We start from the raw sequence: 18,218 nt of genomic DNA, 5'->3' as shown, positions 1-18,218 counted from the left end.
TATGTCTAATGTAGAGTGTGCAATGTGTCATTCTAACTGTCACTCAGAAATTGTAACACCTGAATGAATTAAGACTTCCGTCCCTAGACTTTGCAGAGCAGCGACTTCTAGTGGAGAAAAGTAAAACACACAATTAATATTCAAAAAAATTTATTTACAAAAAATGCAGGATAACATATTAATGAAATTAAATTTTAAAAAAATCTATGGGTGTACTTGTTTATATATAGTACCTGGAAACATTTAATTTAGATCCAGCATTGAATGTTAAAGAATGCCACCTGAAGAACAAAGTATGTAACTGAACAAACCTATACCATTATTTAGTTTTACATAGTGGTCAGCATATGTACAACACAAAAGGGGCATCAAATAAAGAGCAAATGAAGAGCAAGATATCTATTCCAATTTGTCAAGTAACTGATGAATATCTTCCTGGTCTCTGTAAATCCGCTTTAGTCCTCTTGGGAGACAGCGGCATGATGACAGGTTGAGGTAATTTAGAGAACTTGCTTGTCCAAGTAGTGCCCTGTAAATACAAAGACCACTCATCACTGTTACTGCATTTTAACAACAATTTAACAATTGAGTGACTTTCAATAATACTAACTATGACAAGCTGAATAAAAACATTGAGAAAATAGCATACCTATGTTCCCAGAGGCCTGTATTCTCACATTTAAAAGATATTTCTGAAAGTATCCACTACTCCCATCTTAGTCATGGTCCTAAACTTTACCGTAATTTCAAAACCAGGCTAACCTTAACTGTAAACCTACAACTAGCAAATGCGTTAAAAGATTTGTGGGAACATAGAGCTGACCCTGAAATGGTTCTGATATGTCTATCAAATTGAAGAATGCATTTATCAGTTTTTACTTTGACATATTAACAGTAAAAATCAGAATACCAGTTCTATTTTAATATCTAAAAAAAATAAAATGATAATGAACAGTATAGCATTTTTGACTAACGTACTTGAGTGGTGCTGGTGTGATCCTGGTGCCACTGAGATTGAGGGAGCGTAGAGTTTCACGGGTTTGAGAGAGGAAACTTATGGCACACTCTAGGTCGTCCTCTGTGAAGAGCTGGTTGGCAATGTCCAGCTGCTGCAGAGTGGAGCCCCACTTTTGGGTCAACAAATGAAGACCAGTCTTGGGCTGTGACGAAGATCCGACACCGTTACTGAAGTACTGGCCCCAGAAGAGACACTCGAGATCTAGAAAGGAGGCAAAACATAATGTAATTCAATGAGAAGAGGAGGTGATAGAGGAATATCTGAGCTCAGGACAAATATAAATCAAAGAACAGCAAAAATACTACATGCCCACAGCTCAAATTACATAATATAAACTATACTACAATTTGTAGCAATGCTATATCACTACTCTATCTACAATAACTACTACTACACAAGATATTCAGAATGTCATTATTATGATTATGTTAAAATGTAATTTATTTCAAATTCTACACATTTGATTTAGTACTACTTCTGACCTTGTTAAGCCCTGGTTTAGAGCTGTCTGGTTTACTTCAAGTTTTATCAAATGCATTCAGAGAAGGCATACTAGAATACCATGAATTACAGACTTATTATTATTAAAGCATACTAGAGCAGGGCAAAGCAGCAAGTCCAGCTGGTGTGACCCTTGTGCATCCTCTGAGATCCAACACTCGCAGTTTGGTTGACCTGAACAGGATGTTGAGAAGGTCTTTATCGGAAGTGAAAGAGTACGACGTGGTGGCCAAAGAGAGCTCCTCTAACATCGGAAAACCACAGGACAACTCCACACCACGCATGTTTTTATTCATTGGTATTACATTCATCATTCGAAAAGTCTGTGGAGTAAACATGCAATACATTATTATTATTTAATCACAGTTTGTGGCCGTGAGAGTTTACCAGGGTCTGCCATTTGTCTCAATACAAGTCAATGTTTTGCTAAAATGCTCCACATTATGGCAATAAACATATCAATACAATTATAATTTCTCAAAGCTATCTTAAAAACATGCCTTCTTACTGTGAGTGAGGTTGCCTGTTCATAGATCAGACCTAAAACTAGGCCTGGTGGTATCATCTACAGTATTTGTATTAATGAGTTTAGATAAGTTTAATGCCATTCTGAGGAATATTCCAGACAATAAAAAAACAACTTCATGGAGACAACCAGGTGGCGTACACTCCAGGCTAAACTAGTTAATATAAAATCTTACTTTGAGTTTAGGGCAAGCTGTCTGCAGTCCTTGGATACACACATGTAGTTCACAAAGGTTAGTGTCCAGTTTCCTGTTTGTCTCTAACAATTCTAAATTGGGACAGCACCCCCTCTGGAAAAAAACATAACACAATTGAATTTCTGATTAAAATGAAGCTGACAATGGTCAGTCAAGTCTTACACTGAGGGCAGCCAGTACTCTGTCTATTTTTGGTCCATGTGTGAATAATATTTCTCTGATCTGGCTACCATTAGATTCAAGGAAATCCAGAAGACCATCAACCTGAAACTGCAATAAAGTACACAGATAAAGTACAAGGCAAAAGGAGTATCTTTTAAAAAAATAGTACATTAACATTTACCTCAGAGTACTGAAGATCTATTCTGTGCAGTGATTGACTATGGAGGCCAAGGCTATCAAATGCCTTCTTTGTTAAACCTGAGCAGTGTGACAGTTTTAGACAACGCAGGTGAGGGCAAGAGTGGGACACAATCTGAGAAAAAAGTTAAATATATTTTTTTCAATTAATAATAAAAAACATTGTATGGAAAATCACAAAGTACATCACTAAACACACAGCTAGAGCTGGGTTTTAGCTGACATCCCTAATCCTGCGTAACATGGAGAAATACTTACTTGCACAGCATGATTTACATTACGTATCCAGTGACAAAGAGAAAACTCCTGCAGCTGAGAGAATCTGCAGAACAAAACATTTATTAGTGTAAATTCCCAAAAACACAAGGATCTTGTTGCAGAGAAAATTTTATCCAGCCACCATCTTGACACACAGGTAAGAACAGCCAGAACCGCGCCTCTCGTGAGGTCTCGCGACTGAACACAAACTCACATGGGAAGTTAACAATCTCACTCTCTCTTTAAAGAAAAATAAATTAAAAGCATATTTTAAGTGTGCTTTGGTAAGTTAACACCCTTATTTCAGAACAATAACTGCACACAAAAGTATAAGTGGCATAATGGCAAAACAGTTTTTGGTTTAACAAAAAAAAAAAAACAATTACAATAACCACAAACCCTCATCTAGAGCCTTGAAAAGCATAAGGGATGAGGCTCCCTTTTCAGTGAGACAGTTGGCAAGCTGTGACTTAGCCTCTGACCAACAGACCTCTTTTATTTTCTTAGATTGTAAAAGCTCCTTGATGCTGCTTATTTCTAGCCTGAGCCTCTTCTCTGTGACCTGCTTAGTAGACTTAAGTGCATCAAAAAGTGAATGGTTGTCGGTAACACAGATAAGGGGAAGAGCATTCCGACTTGCATTTCCAGTAGTGAGCTCAGAGAACAGTGTGGCCAGAAACATTGCATTGTCTGTACCATCTGACATGGCAAGGGTTTCTCCTGCCAGAGTGCTTCTCACCACACGTCTGATCTTCTTAGACTGCCAAAACAGAGGGGAAAACTTGCCATCTATACCCATGAGTGCAATCAAAACTCCTCCCTGTGTGCCACCATCTGGAAGATTGCCAACAGAAGCATCACTGAAGACAACTAGACTCAAATCAGCATTGTTTCCTAAGTGCTGAAACTTAAGTGTGACCTTCTCTGACTTAAGTCTACGGATCACTTTGTTCACTTCATGAATAGACTGGACGGTAGCCTTTTTAATGTTGGATGCTAGGCTACATGTGTCAAACATTACATCTGGCCTTGTTTGTTTAGCAACCCACAAGATCTGTCCTATTTTGGACCTGAGCTGCTCTGTCTCTGTTTCATTTAAGAGAGCATCCCTCTGCACAGCCCGGGCGGCCTGTAAATGGACTGGTTGCAGATTTTGTACGTAATTGTGCTGATGAACTAATACTTTATGACCAACTGTGGTAATGTCCATCCCCACATAAGAAAAACTCTCATGTTCTTCACGTCCTACATGAAAGGTAGATTTAAGTACAGGAATCACATTCGTTACAAAGTGCTCGGATCCTGCCCAAAGAAAATCATCTACATGACATGCCAGCAAACCTGTGACCTCAGAATGGTCATTCAGCCAATAGAACACTGCAGGATCAACCTGAGACATTTTACCACCAGTGTTCAGCATCAGTTCTTTAACCTTGTTGTACCAGTAGAGGGATGCATCTGCAAGTCCATACACACTTTTCTTTAGTTTCCACAGTACACCGTCCACACCCACTTCAGGTGGGGGTCGAATGTAAATGTCTCGAGAGTTCCATACCCTGCAAGAAGGCAGATTTAATGTCCATAGAGTGAACCTTCCACTTGTTTTGACTGGCAACAGCTAACAGCAAGTGACTCAGATGCACATGTGGGAGAGTCTTTCTGTAAACTCTGAATATTTACCTCTTCAAAACCTCTTGCTACAAGCCGTGCCTTTGGGACAATACCATTTGGCGTTTCTTTTAGTGTACAGACCCATCTAGTAGATACACATTTTTGACCTCTATCTGTGACTTCCTCAAAAACATTATTGTTTTGCCAATTCTCGATTTCTTGCTGTTTAGCACTATCAAAAGAAATATCTTTAGTAATAAGAACATCATTGTCCACATTTTCAGACTCAATGTCAAGGTTGTCAACATGTGACATGTCTAATGCTTGCTTTTCCCCTCACTGCCATCTGGCTCAAGATATTGCACATTGTACCAATCTTTGTACTGCCCTTTTGCTTTCCTTGCTCTGCTTAAGATTCTGGCAGTGTACTGAACACCGTCTTCTCTGTTAGTAAATGTGACTTTCTGCCCTGTTTTCAGTTTTAAATCAGAAGTTACATAACGATCTGTTTCAGGAGGTGTAACATTAATTTGTCTGGGGTTTTCTGTCATTTCACTTTCACTGTTGTCATTGATTTGTTCTTCTTCTTCTTCACCTCTTTGTTCACCATCTGAACTTTGACACATCAATCGTCAGTGTGTTTTTATTTTCTTTGTTGTTTTCAGGAGTAGTGTGCAATATCTGTTTCTCTGCATCTTATGCATTCACTTTACTCAACCTGGACTGGTGCACACGTACAAGGATCCCCCCCATGTCTGATAAACACCACAGACCCATCCTGACCAATAACTACACCTGGACCTTTCCACTCTGTACTGTCAGCTCGTTTATAGTACACTCGGTCTCCTGTCTCATACTTGTCATCTGTAGGCCTAAGCTGCTTGCGTAGTGCCCTCCTTATTCTTTGAGCATTCCACCTCTGTGAAAGCTCTCCTGGAGGCATGTAGTGCCGCTATGTGCTGCCCTACTCTGGTGCTCATAGTTGTGCCCTCTAGAGCAGGTGGCTTATCAACCAAAACAGAAGGGAGATTAGGATTTTGACCAAATACTAGCTGATGTGGGCTGTAACCATGCACATTGATCATACTGTTCTTAGCCATAAGGGCCCAGTCTAAAGCAATTTGCCAACCACACCCATTTTCCTTTTTCACCTTCATAAGGATCTCGGTCAGTGTCATGTTGTGTCTCTCCAATAACCCGTTGCTCCAGGGATTGTATCCTGCTGTAGTCTTTATCTCAATGTTGAAGTTTTCTGCCATGTCTCGTATCTCCTCATTGTTGAACTCTCCGCCATTGTCAGTGTAGATCCGTTTTGGTGCTCCATGGACGCTTATCCACGAGTGAATGAAAGAGTTAACAATCTCCGACGGCTTCTTGGTCCTCACAATGTTTCCAGCGCTGAAGCGTGTGAAGTGGTCGATTATGTGGAGGTACCATACACCAGGTTCCAGCTGATGTAGATCCATTGCCACCGTCTCATTGTACTCTGAGGCTAAGGGCAAACCAACAGCAGGCTTGGTTCTGCTGTATCTTTGACATATTTCACAGTCACAAATGATTTCTTGCAGGATGATTGGACAGTCTTGATCAGTATTTCCAGAGCTGTGGATGAGCTTCTGCAGTCTATCTGCAGAGGCATGGCCAAACTGCTTGTGCAGTTTCAGGAGAACTTTATGCTTTTCTTTTATGGACATGTCTGCAGTAACAACCAGAACATCATTGTCATTACAGCTCACTTCTGCATTTACATCTCTAATGTCCACACAACAGTGTCCTGAGCTAGTGAGCTCCAGAGGCACAGGCCGTTTGAACATGATAACTCTGTCATTCTCCATGTCCAAAACAGTTCCTGCTCTCTTCAGGGACATTTTGCTCAACAAGAGAGGAATATCAGCAGGAACTACTTCAGTTTCAATGTGGCACTTTGTAGGTCCTATTTTGGCTGGGAGTTTCACTTTTCTGTTGGAGTACACAACTTGGCCATCTCCAAATCTAAATGGTTTGTGGCTGGGAGATTCCGTTTGCATCAGTTTGTTTATTTGTCTTTTGGTAAGATCCTTCACGTAACTGTCCAGCCACTTTTGACCACACACAGTACGTGTACAAGCCGTGTCAATGATGGCAGAGCCCAATGACTCCATTAAGAAGATCTGAGTCAGTCATAGCCGCTTTAGTAAACAGGGTAATGTTACACTCCTCCACATTTTCATCTTCAGTCAACTTAACTTCATTCCTCCGATGAGGACAGTCTTTTGCCCAATGGTACGTGCTCTGACAAATGGCGCGTCTCGTTCGCCTGCCGTATTTGTCCAGTGGATTGGTGCCTTGCTGTGGCCGCTGCCGCTGATGTGCGCTCTGTGATGGGTCACTACGTCTGGATTTTCCGGTCGGTTTTTGCTCCGTGAAAAATGCTGTATCTTGATTTTCGTTGGTGTTCGTTCCACCTGTTGTCTTTCCACCAAAGATCCGTTTTAACGCTGACTTCATAGATACAAAAGTGAGCTCAGTGCATGCAGTAAGCGTGAGTTGTCTGTTTTTCTCCTCCAGACACGCCGTGTCCAGGAGCTTGAAGGCAAGTACAGCGTCAGGCAGAGTCATGTTGTACTTTTTCATTCGGTTGTATCTCTGCTCAAAGTCAATGATATAGTCCGCCATGGACACCGCACTGTCTTTTGTTATGGAGTCAAAATAAGAGTACGCTTCGTAAGCGCGGTCTTTTTCTTCTCTCAAAAACACCGCATCCAATTTAGCAAGTAACGTTTCCATACCGTTATCCTTGTTCAAATCCTCCATGGATATTTCCAACGCTGTTTCTCGGGCTCTCCCTTCGAGCCCAAGTGCCACCGCGAGCGCCTGCTTTTTCTTGTCCAACTCCGTAACAAGTCTCCAGATACTAACTTTGAAGCCAAATCAGACTGATCAAATAGATAAACTCAGTGCCTGTGTGAAGGACATCAAAACCTGGATGACCTTGAATTACCTGCTCTTAAATCCTGAAAAAACAGAGGTCATTGTCGTTGGTCCCAAAGGTCAAAGAGATTCTCTGTCAGACCAGATAATCTCACTCGACAATGTGAGTCCTATTTGATCAAAATCTCTCATTCACAGCCCATGTAAACCTAGCTTGTAAAACCGCATACTTTCACCTGCGAAATATAACTAAAATTAGAAATATTTTACCTAAAAACGATGCTGAAAAACTCATCCATGCATTTGTTACTTCCAGACTTGATTACTGTAATTCCCTGCTCGCCGCCTGCCCCAAAAGTACTATAAGGAGCCTCCAGTTGGTCCAAAATGCAGCGGCCAGAGTCCTAACAGGAACTAAAAGAAGAGACCACATCAGTCCTGTACTAAAATATCTGCACTGGCTTCCTGTCGAGCTTAGAATCAAATTCAAAGTCCTCCTCCTGACATACAAAGCCCTAAACGGTATGGCCCCATCCTATCTGCAAGATGCTATTGTCCCGTACCAGCCAAACAGAGCACTCCGCTCTCAGAATGCAGGACTATTAGTGGTTCCTAGAGTGTCCAAAAGTACAGTGTACATTCAGTTACCAAGCTCCTGTGCTATGGAATCAACTCCCTGCTGATGTTAAACAGGCCCCCACAGTCTCTGTATTTAAGACCAGGCTTAAAACCTTCCTCTTCGGTATAGCGTATGACCAGGTTACTTAGTGAGGGAGTTAGGGTCATTAAAACCCGGGATAAGATAAGCTGCAGTAGGAGTAACTAGCTGGGGGAAGTATGGCAACCTGAGCACTATCCTCTACTTTGTCCTATTTTCTCATCAGCAATGCTATTCACATGTTGTCCCCTGTCCCACTCCCCCTGTGGAGTGTATCTCTTTCAGATGCCCCGATGACAGCTGGACCCTCTCCTCCTCCCCGCCTGGCCCTCCCTCCTTGCCTGGCTCTCCTCCTCCTTGTCTGGTCTTCCTCCCCCTCACCTGGCCGATTTCTTGTGTTGTCTGATTTTTCCTGTTGTGTCTGATTTTTCCTGTTGTGTCTGATTTTTCCTGTTGTGTCTGATTTTTCCTGTTGTTTTTTTTGTGTCTTGGCGGCACGGTGACTGAGTGGCATCACTCATGTCTCACAGCAAGAAGGTTGGTTCGATCCCCGGGTCACCAGGCCTTTCTGTGTGGAGTTTTTCATGTTTCTCCCCGTGTCTGGATGGGTTTCCTCCGGGTACTCCGGTTTCCCCCATCAACCAAAACATGAACGCCCTTCGAGACAACTGTTGTTGTGATTTTGGGCGTTACAAAAATAAATGAATTGAATTGAATTGAATTAACTTCATTTTTCCAACACTCGTAAGGCCTGGCTTCGTCAAACTTCGGCGGTACTCTGTAATTGGTAACCATCCTCTGCTACCATGTAAATTCCCAAAAACACGAGGATCTTGTTGCAGAGAAAATTTTATTCAGCCACGATCTTGACACACAGGTAAGAACAGCCAGAACCGCGCCTCTCGTGAGGTCTCGTGACTGAACACAAACTCACATGGGAAGTTAACAATTAGGGCACATACATTTGTCCTAGCCCTGGTTTAAACCATTTGGTTCTTGTCAAGTCTTGGTCTAATTTAAATTTAAATATGACTCCATTATTTAAATAATGTAAAAACCTGTTTTCTGCAAGCCAGCTGATGGTATCCATGATCCTCTTCTCAGTCTTGGGCAGCTGGCTCCTCCTCGGTTGTATCCAACAGTGGCCAACAGTGACACTGCGCCACAAGGCTGGACTGGAGGCCGCTGTATGCCATAATCGACACACTCGGGCAACTCTATGGAGAAGACCGAAGTAATGAGAAGTAATGAGATGAATTTGCTAAACTGCTGATGCACATTGTATTACAACTGTATGGAAATGTTAAAATTAACCGTTGCTCAAACAGTTACAGTGCTGCATTTTCAGAGGTACCCTGACTCAGTGGTTGCAACTTTCAGGACAAAATGGTCACTTGTAGCTTTAAAAATTCTATCCAATTGCACTGATTAATAATAGATTTGGAAAGCAAACCACAATTGTGTAATGCTATATTACCTGCAGAGAAATGGTACTGCTCCATCTTGGACAACTATCTTTTGAAAGATGTGAATAAGCACCTCCTCTGGAAGACTCTCTCCCCATCGGTTATCCAACGCCTCCAGTGGCACAAGTGGAGCAGTTTCCTCTTCTTCCTTTTCTATTACCGGTATAAGAACAGGCTTTGGGCGAACTGTCATTTTCTTTTTATTCTGGACTAATGTCTTTTTGTTTTTAACTAGTTTCTTCTTTTTGTTTCCTTTCTTCTTAGTCCATCTTCTGTCTTCATACTGAGACCTGCTGCTGGACACAATTAGGAGCATATCTTCTCCCTGGTGAACAGTGTATCCGAGTTGAGCCGTCCTGGAAATCCGTGAGGTTTTGGCTTTTTTTGGCCCTTTCTTCTGTGTCACCTCAGACTTTCTTTTTAAAGCTGCTCTTGACGACACAGTATTACCTGAAAAAAAAATGAGGTGAGTGAATGATAACTTATTTTTTCTTTTGTTTTATTTCAGTCTCCAAATGTATTTTCTTAATCGGTTATACACGTAGGATTCGGCATTGTTGCATAGTCAGTATCAGTATCTAATGACAATATTAGAGAAAAGCATGCCTGTAAATGTCATATGAGATTCACATATGTCAAACTGACCAAAATGTGCAGAAATATAGTATCTTATCATATAATATCTTGTTGCAGTCTTATTGTAATATATTCAATGATAGGACTCGGGATGGAACATTAAACACGTCTATTACCATGGAAATATGCCATGTTTGTGAAAGTCGTGCAAAACTCTCATAGAGATGTAATAGCCAAAACAATGTTAACAAAACATGTTAACAAAAAAGTAAACAAAAACATGGTGGAACAACCCAATAAACCATTGGGTCACTAGTAAATGCATCCATCATTCTATAGTCTCAGAATACTTTTGAATGAGTGCTAAGTTTAGCATTTAACGTCTTCAAATCTCCATCCATCCATTTTCTTCCGCTTTATCGTCGCGGAGGCAGCAGTTTCAGCAGGGAAGCCCAGACTTCCCTCTCCATACACACTTCCTCTAGCTCTTCCAGGAGGATCCCTGGGCATTCCCAGGCCAGCCGAGAGACATAGTCCCTCCAGCGTGTCCTGGGTCTTCACCGTGGCCTCCTCCCAGTGGGACATGCCCGGAACACCTCCCGAGGGAGGCGTCCAGGAGGTATCCGGAATAGATGCCTGAGCCACCTCAACTGGCTCCTCTCGACGTGGAGGAGCAGCGGCTCTACTCCGAGCTCCTCCCATGTGACTGAGCTCCTCACCCTATCTCTAAGGAGTGCCCAGCCACCCTGCGGACGAAACTGATTTCGGCCGCTTGTATCTGCAATCTTGTCCTTTCGGTCATTACCCAAAGCTCATGACCATAGGTGAGGGTAGGAACGTAGATTGACCGGTAAATCGAGAGCTTTGCCTTCCGGCTCAGCTCCTTCTTTACCACAACAGACCGATACAGCGACCACATCACTGCAGACGCTGCACCGATCCAACTGTCAATCTCACGCTCCATCTGTCCCTCACTCGTGAACAAGACCGTGAGATACTTGAACTCCTCCACTTGAGGCAAGGACTCTCCACCCACCCAGAAAGGGCAAACCACCTTTTTCCAGGTGAGCACCATGGCCTTGGATTTGGAGGAGCTGATTTTCATCCCAGCCACTTCACACTCGGCTGCACACCGCCCCAGTGCCTGTTGCAGGTCCTGGCTCGACGAAGCCATCAGGAGAACATCATCTACAAACAACAGAGATGACAGGTTCCCAAACCAGACCCCCTCCGGCCCCTGGCTGTGCCTAGAAATTCTGTCTATATATATAATGAACAGAACCGGTGACAAAGGGCAGCCCTGGCGGAGTCCAACATGCACTGGGAACAGGTCTGACTTACTGCCGGCACACAGCTCCTGCCCCGGTCACACAGGGACCGGACAGCCCTTAGCACAGGGCCCCGGATCCCATACTCCCGAAGCACCCCCCAAAGGACACCACGACGGACACGGTCGAATGCCTTCTCCATATCCACAAAACACTTGTGGACTGGTTGGGCAAACTCCCATGAGCCCTCAAGCACCCAATGGAGAGTATAGAGCTGGTCCAGTGTTCCGCGACCGGGACGAAAATCACACTGCTCCTCCTGAATGCGAGGTTCAACAATCGGTCAGATTCTCCTCTCCAGTACCCTGGAATAGACCTTACCGGGAAGGATTCTTCAAATCTCCATTGGTTTAACTTTAGGCTCAATAAAAATTCTATGAGGTGTGATGTCACAATCCCGAGCTCTATTAATATGACATATATTAAAATATAATAAACCCAATATAATCAACTTGCATAGTATTTATCTTCTCATTCAAACTGCAAAAAGTAAGCTAAAAGGGTGTAAAAGCAAAACGTTACAGAAATATGCTTAGTCTTCTTTTGTCTGTGGCTAGTTTGTTTAAATGCAGACGCCAACAGACTAGAGGTAAGATCGGGCCTAAAAAATCCAGCCCGACCCGACCCAGGCCCGCGGGTATTAAAGCCCGACCCAGCCCAAGCCCGACCAATTAACTTGATTTGCAGGCCCGAGCCCGAAGCAAACCCGAAATTTCATATTTTATTTGTGAGGATAAATAAAAAAATAAAGAACCAAACAAAGTTAAACATGCGTAAAAATAAGCCTACTAATAAAAAACCTTCGCCACTAACTACTGAAAATGGTCTAAGGTCCCGACAGCACAAGTCCACGCACTTGTCTGTGATGGCCTGCTTAGCACGAAGAGGTGCGGTCTTTGGGACAAATGATAATATAGATGTTTGACGATCATCACTTTTGCCAGTACAGCTGTTTAAATGCCTGCTCAGCATCGAGGTGCCAGTCTTTTTGCTCTCGTATGAAAGCAAAGCGCCACATTGACTACATTCAGCGAAGCCAACGCAAGTTTCTGTAGCATTTTCAACAATCAATTTGAAGCCACACCTCACTCTTGCCGGTGCGTGTTTGCCTTTTCAGTTCCCCTGTCTTTAGTTTATCCTTTACTTCTTGCTGCTCCATATCAGGGATACCAGGTCAAAATAGATGCGGACTTGCGGAGGGGAAGAGGGGGCGTTCACGTGCGCAGAGTATGCTCTGGCTCTGCGGCTCCTGTTTAGTAGTTAAATAGCAATTACCTTACAGCGCCTTCTCTGTTTTATCCAAATTATTTTTTTTTATAACAAGTATTCCTAAGTTTAGTATCCACACATCGTTTTAGTATACATTTTTATAAACATATATTTATTTTTTAAAAGTCAGCTAGAGAGAAGCCCGGCCCGACCCGCCCCGAACGTAATGATTGACATTTTAGGCCCGACCCGGCCCGAAATTCGGGTTGGTCGGGCTCGGACTCGGGCTTAAGATCTTAACTCTACAACAGACTACTGTCCTGTTATGTTTATAGTATCCTCTGCATGTAATTACCTGTTGTATATCCAACTGAATGTGATGTTCCTTGTGCTGACACCTCATTTCCAGCATTTGGCCTTTCATCTGCAGGGTCCATTTTCAATAACGTCTGTCTGTATTATTTCTCTGCTGGTTCAAGGACTGGAAAAGCACCAGTGAACATCTGTTACCTTAAAATAGAGAGACAAATTGGTTAAAAAAGAGAAACATGGAATAGAATCCATGACAATCACCTAAAAAGGAATATAAAAGAGATATGACTTAATGAATTTGTACATGATATGCTGGACAGTGCATTTGTTCACAAGTGAAAAGCCCAATGTAATGAAGTCTTAATGCAGGACATTTTTTGTTGCCCTCTTTTTCCTGCTGAACTGGTTCAACTGATCAAAGCAGAACGTTTTACAACTAGTTGAAGTAATTTTACCACTGTTACCAAAACGATATCACATTGCATTGTGATACAGACCTAAGACTGCTGTTCTACGCCTTATTAAAGATCACAGACTCACTGTATTGACACCGGTCTGTGGCCGTCCGTTTCAAATATGTTTCGTATTGCGGCCCTTGGTAAAATAAGTTGGACGCCCCTGTCTTAAAGTGTTTTTTTATTATTGTAACGTAACTACTAACGCTAGCTAACTAATCAAATGTAACGTTAACGTTAAATGCTTTTAGGAAATGACCTTGGCTAATTTTAAAGACTGGATGTGACATTTTAAAGTGTAAACCATCATGGGAATTTACTATCGGCTAATGAATGCACTTTAAACAACGGTTTGGATTAAGAATGAAAGCTTAGCTAGTAGTAAAGTAGTAAGATAGTTTCATCAGTTGCGAAACGCATTCTATAAGCGTTAAAGCACTTACTAAACATTGAGTCCTATTTAACAAAGACGGCCTCCATGCAGCTTTTTAAGATTTACAGCTACTTTAATCATTCACGTTTCTTGAGGCTGCCATTTCCAAACAACCGGGTCTCCTCCCACAATGCACCGCGATATCCTATCACGTGATTAGCAGAAAAAAATCTCTGGAAAATGACTTCCGGAAAATAGACCAATCACAACGCTGCATACGGATCTGGTTGAGGTTCTTCGTGTGGCTGGCTCATGCTAACCATCAGTAAGACATATTAATTTCAGATTTAAAGCACATTCTAAAACGTAATGCAATGACACAATAAGCGACTTACCGTTATTTCTAAATGTGTATTATTTTTCTTGTTTTTGGCAGATTTTTTGCCTGGTTTATCAGGCAAAAAAATACAAGTGTTTTTGTTAGCTTACCATGCTGGCTGTAGCTTGGAATAGTGTGCTAGTTTTAGCTTTGTTAGCACACTGTTGTTTTCAATGCTATATATAGATAATATCCACAAACTGTGTTAGAAAATCTTACCCAGATTTAAACCATGCTATAATACGAATCTTATTTTAAGACATAATGATGTTTTGTTTAGTTTTTTAAAAATCTTTTAGGTTTTTTTATGGAGTGAACTATTGCTAAAACATTACAATTCTGAACCTTTTCATGATTAAATATTAGTGAGTTATAAACTGTCTTTTTTGTTTTTAACAGATAATCATGGACAGCAGTGAAGACTATTCTTTAAGTGAGAAAGATGTTGTGATTGAGGCTAATTTGAGTAAGTGGGAACACGCAGATGGTAGTCTAGCACATGCTATCTTTGTGTATTTAAATCATTGTAATATTTTTAATACGTGTTATATTTACGGACCATTTTTATTATGATACTACTTAAACTAGCTTTTTTGAAAAATCATCCATAATCCTTTTGGGGGCAGGGTGGGGCCAAATTCCCGCTCTGCCGCCACAAGCTAAAACGTTTACACAGTACAGTAGAAGTGTTGAATTTTTACATGTTAAATGTATTAAAGCTTTTGAATGTATTAGAGCAAGTTTTAAAACATTACTAATTTACATTTAAATGTTATGTATTACCAATATGCAAATCTAGCTATAATTATTTTAGTTCATGTTTTATTAAATGCTACAACTTTTTTTTTCAGGAGATGAATACTACTGGAAGCTTGTGGCAGATTTCATCGGTCCTCAGTCCGGGGAGGGATTAGATCTTGATCAAGGGCCCTGCAGAAACAGAGTCTTAATACAAGTGGGTCTTTTGCGGGAGGACAACAACTTTCCGTGGGTGTCTATTGTTAAATGGCTCAAAAAAATATTTCCTGCCCATAAAACTGCTGATTTTCGCCGACTGATTGAAACAGGCATCGCCACTACACTCAGTCTACTTGGAGATTCCAGGCTAACTTTTCTTGAACTAGCTGTCAATTTTGATTTTGTAGGACCAATTTGCGATAGCATTGGCATTGAGCGCAAAGACCTCCTGGAGCTGAAGGATTTTTCAGAGAGAGCACAATTGATAGAGGTTACAAATGGTTTGGTCCTTGAATTAGATGACTTTGTCCAAAGGGAAAATCTTGCTCCTATTGTCATAGTTCACTGGCTAAAAAACTTTGATCCAAACTTTTGTAAGAATGGAGATTTTTCAAAAGTGCATTCAGAGCTAAAGATGAGGATCAAAACGCTGAAAATGTACTGCAATAATTCTGAAACTAAGAGCCGGAGAAATAGAAGATATGTTGCAAATGAAACTTTACTTCTAAGTCCATTTGATCTCATTTCCTTTGAGGACTCACAAGAAGAGCCAAACCGGAGTCAACCGATGGTCAAAAGACATAAAAAAGAAGAGCAACCCGTTTTTAAATCAGTTACAGTCAAAGAGGAGCCTGAAGATTATGAAATCACAGAGGAGCAGAGAGTAGTGACAGAATTCAATATCAAAACAAACGAGACATATATGGAAAACAGTCAAGACCAAGACAAAGCTAATGGTTTAACAAACATAGGTTACTATGATGAATCATTAACGTTGCTCGACATAGCAGTAGAATCTGTCCACAAACTCTCAAGTGTCTATGGTGGGATCACAGAGCAATGTCAAGGAGTGTGTCTCGAACTCCTTAAAAATCAGTTCACACTTATGCGCAATGAGAAACCAGAAGTGGATGAATTTGAGAAAAGTTTGTCTGAATACCCCTACAGGATTTCACTCGGTACACCTGTAGAGTTTATACATCACAACGCGAACTTTATCGTTGAATTACATCAGTTAGTGGATGAGCAAATTCTTAATTTGGAAATGGAGATCACCCAGAAAACCGGGTCAAAACTCGGTAGAGATAAATTGCCAAAGTTTCAGAGTTTTGTAAATTTCAAGGAAAGCGCCACTTCCCGCTACATCCACATGGCCTGCACTTTACTAAGTCCTAAGTCCTCGCACAATACAACTTTTAGAAAACATTGGGTTGCATTTTGTAGCGAAAAGAGAAATCCATCAGAATTGATGGAAGAATCAACTACCAGAATCAGCAATTACTTTGAAGCATCGGCTGGTCTCATTCACCATTACAAAGAGATGGGGCTGTTTTTCTCTGACATGCTTGCTTTGGAAAGTGATACATCCCCAAATATTGTTCTAGAAAGCGTTGCCAATGATGCTAATGATACGATAATTCAGAGCTTTGTTTGTGTTTTGGCCTTGATTTATTGCAAAATACTTGGCCCTTACATGCAGCTCTTAAAAAGCGCCGCAACTTTCACCATGTATCCCTCCTACTTGCTTGGGCTGTATCAAACGTTTCTGGATTGGTCCAAAGAGCCGGCTACCCTACTCGAGCCTTACACCAAAACAAATGTGTTTGCCCTGATTCCTTTGTCAGAGAAAACTTACAGTGGTGTTTTCAGTTTCTGTGGTTACGGACCCACAAATAGAGAGCTAATCCGAGCCAGTTTGAAGAGAGTGGTGAAGGTGATCACCACAGCTGCAGACAAGCACCTCAGGAATTATTTACCAGGAGGGAAATATTCACAAGTGCCATCGCCGGAATTGTGCCGTAAACTGTCAAGATGCACTTTTTCATCTTTGATGGCGGAAAATCCCTTTGGTCAAACAAAGGGGCAAGTTAACAGTGAAGGGTCCTCTGCTGGCTCTGATGTTGAAGATGACTATACAAAAGGCTACTATGCACAAGAATATATTAATGATAGACACACAAATAATAATAGTTTAATAGGGGATGTTGAAGACAAAACACATTCTTTAAAAGGGCGGCGCCAAATGCGTCTTCCAGAAATCATGGACAAAGATTATATAATTGAAACGGTTAAAAGGAATGGAGGGCCGTGCAGAACGCGGGACGACCTGGAGAAAATGATGCTGCGCTTTGAGAGGATGAGCCGAGCCGAGAGGATCGAGTGCATGCGCTGTGAAGTCCTCTATCAAAAGATGATCCTGAACAACACAAGCCCATATCTGAATGACACACAGGGAGGCGCTACTACAATTGCAGCTAGACTGAAGATGGCACTGCCACGCGTTAGACCTGGGTTCTCACTCGTCTTAGCCCCAAAACGGACATATCCAAAATATACCAAACAGAAAGACAGTGAGGTGCAGCAGGCAGCAGCGAATGTTGAGCCACCACAATAGATGCATATCTGTTTTAGTAGTAGTAGTTTCAATAACACTAAATATTTCAACATATTTTTGATTTGCATTATAAATTTTGTCACAAATTACAATGATCAAACAACACATTTATTATGTCTGAAATAAACATTTTATTATATGTATATAATACATATACATATTTGCTATCAACTTTGCACTTTTCAGTTGAACTGCAAAAATCAATAGCATCTTCAATTTCCATTTCAGTGGTATAGTACTGTTGTGATAGCAGAAGATTCTAATTGTGACCTTTGTAACTAAGTGCACATGTTCAATGATATGCAACTACATGTTACATCATGTACATAACATGTTTTTACATCTGCTTTGCACCTGCCTTGCCTCATGGTGATGAATCAGTATTTCTGTAGATTCATTAAAACATTTGTTGCTGTATTTCATAATCTTCTTGTTTGTTTTCATTACAAATACCACATTGTATTCTGTTGTTTTTCATTATTTAGTTCTTAAATATTTGGGGCATGTGACTGCATCTCTGCCTATAACGTTACAAAAACAAGAAGCTTATAAGGACTCGGTAAATAATTAAAAGGTTAAGCCAGTACAATACTTGGTGTATAGTTGTGTAATTAGAACTCTTTATTCCAATAGGTAAAATGTGAAATCCAATGTGTTTATCAACAAAAGGGTTGTGTGTAGGGTGACCAACTGTCCCGAGACAGGTCCCGTTTTGAGCCTGTCCCCTGTC

General features: G+C 41.3%; 2 protein-coding genes across 2 annotated transcripts; one reads left to right on the top strand and one right to left on the bottom strand.

The window, feature by feature from the left end:
* Nucleotides 1-135: 135 nt before the first annotated feature.
* On the bottom strand, nucleotides 136-13,954 carry fbxl6 (F-box and leucine-rich repeat protein 6). Its single transcript, XM_033975128.2, has 11 exons — nucleotides 13,828-13,954; nucleotides 12,973-13,127; nucleotides 9,516-9,954; nucleotides 9,097-9,255; nucleotides 2,860-2,923; nucleotides 2,585-2,716; nucleotides 2,404-2,511; nucleotides 2,221-2,334; nucleotides 1,614-1,842; nucleotides 979-1,219; nucleotides 136-529 (listed from the first exon to the last, which is right to left on the bottom strand). Exons 2-11 carry the CDS (start codon nucleotides 13,052-13,054, stop codon nucleotides 400-402), a joined length of 1,698 nt encoding a protein of 565 aa, XP_033831019.1. The 5' UTR covers nucleotides 13,055-13,127; nucleotides 13,828-13,954; the 3' UTR covers nucleotides 136-399.
* A 62-nt stretch (nucleotides 13,955-14,016) lies between these two features.
* On the top strand, nucleotides 14,017-17,911 carry LOC117378334 (uncharacterized). The gene is made up of 3 exons (XM_033974922.2): nucleotides 14,017-14,082; nucleotides 14,536-14,602; nucleotides 14,988-17,911. The coding sequence occupies exons 2-3, from the start codon at nucleotides 14,542-14,544 to the stop codon at nucleotides 17,486-17,488; spliced, it is 2,562 nt and encodes an 853-aa protein (XP_033830813.1). The 5' UTR covers nucleotides 14,017-14,082; nucleotides 14,536-14,541; the 3' UTR covers nucleotides 17,489-17,911.
* Nucleotides 17,912-18,218: the final 307 nt, after the last annotated feature.

The sequence above is a fragment of the Periophthalmus magnuspinnatus genome, chromosome 11, assembly GCF_009829125.3.
Source record: "Periophthalmus magnuspinnatus isolate fPerMag1 chromosome 11, fPerMag1.2.pri, whole genome shotgun sequence".
NCBI classification, from domain to species: Eukaryota; Metazoa; Chordata; class Actinopteri; order Gobiiformes; family Gobiidae; genus Periophthalmus; species Periophthalmus magnuspinnatus.
This window is presented reverse-complemented; position numbering and strand designations above follow the sequence as displayed.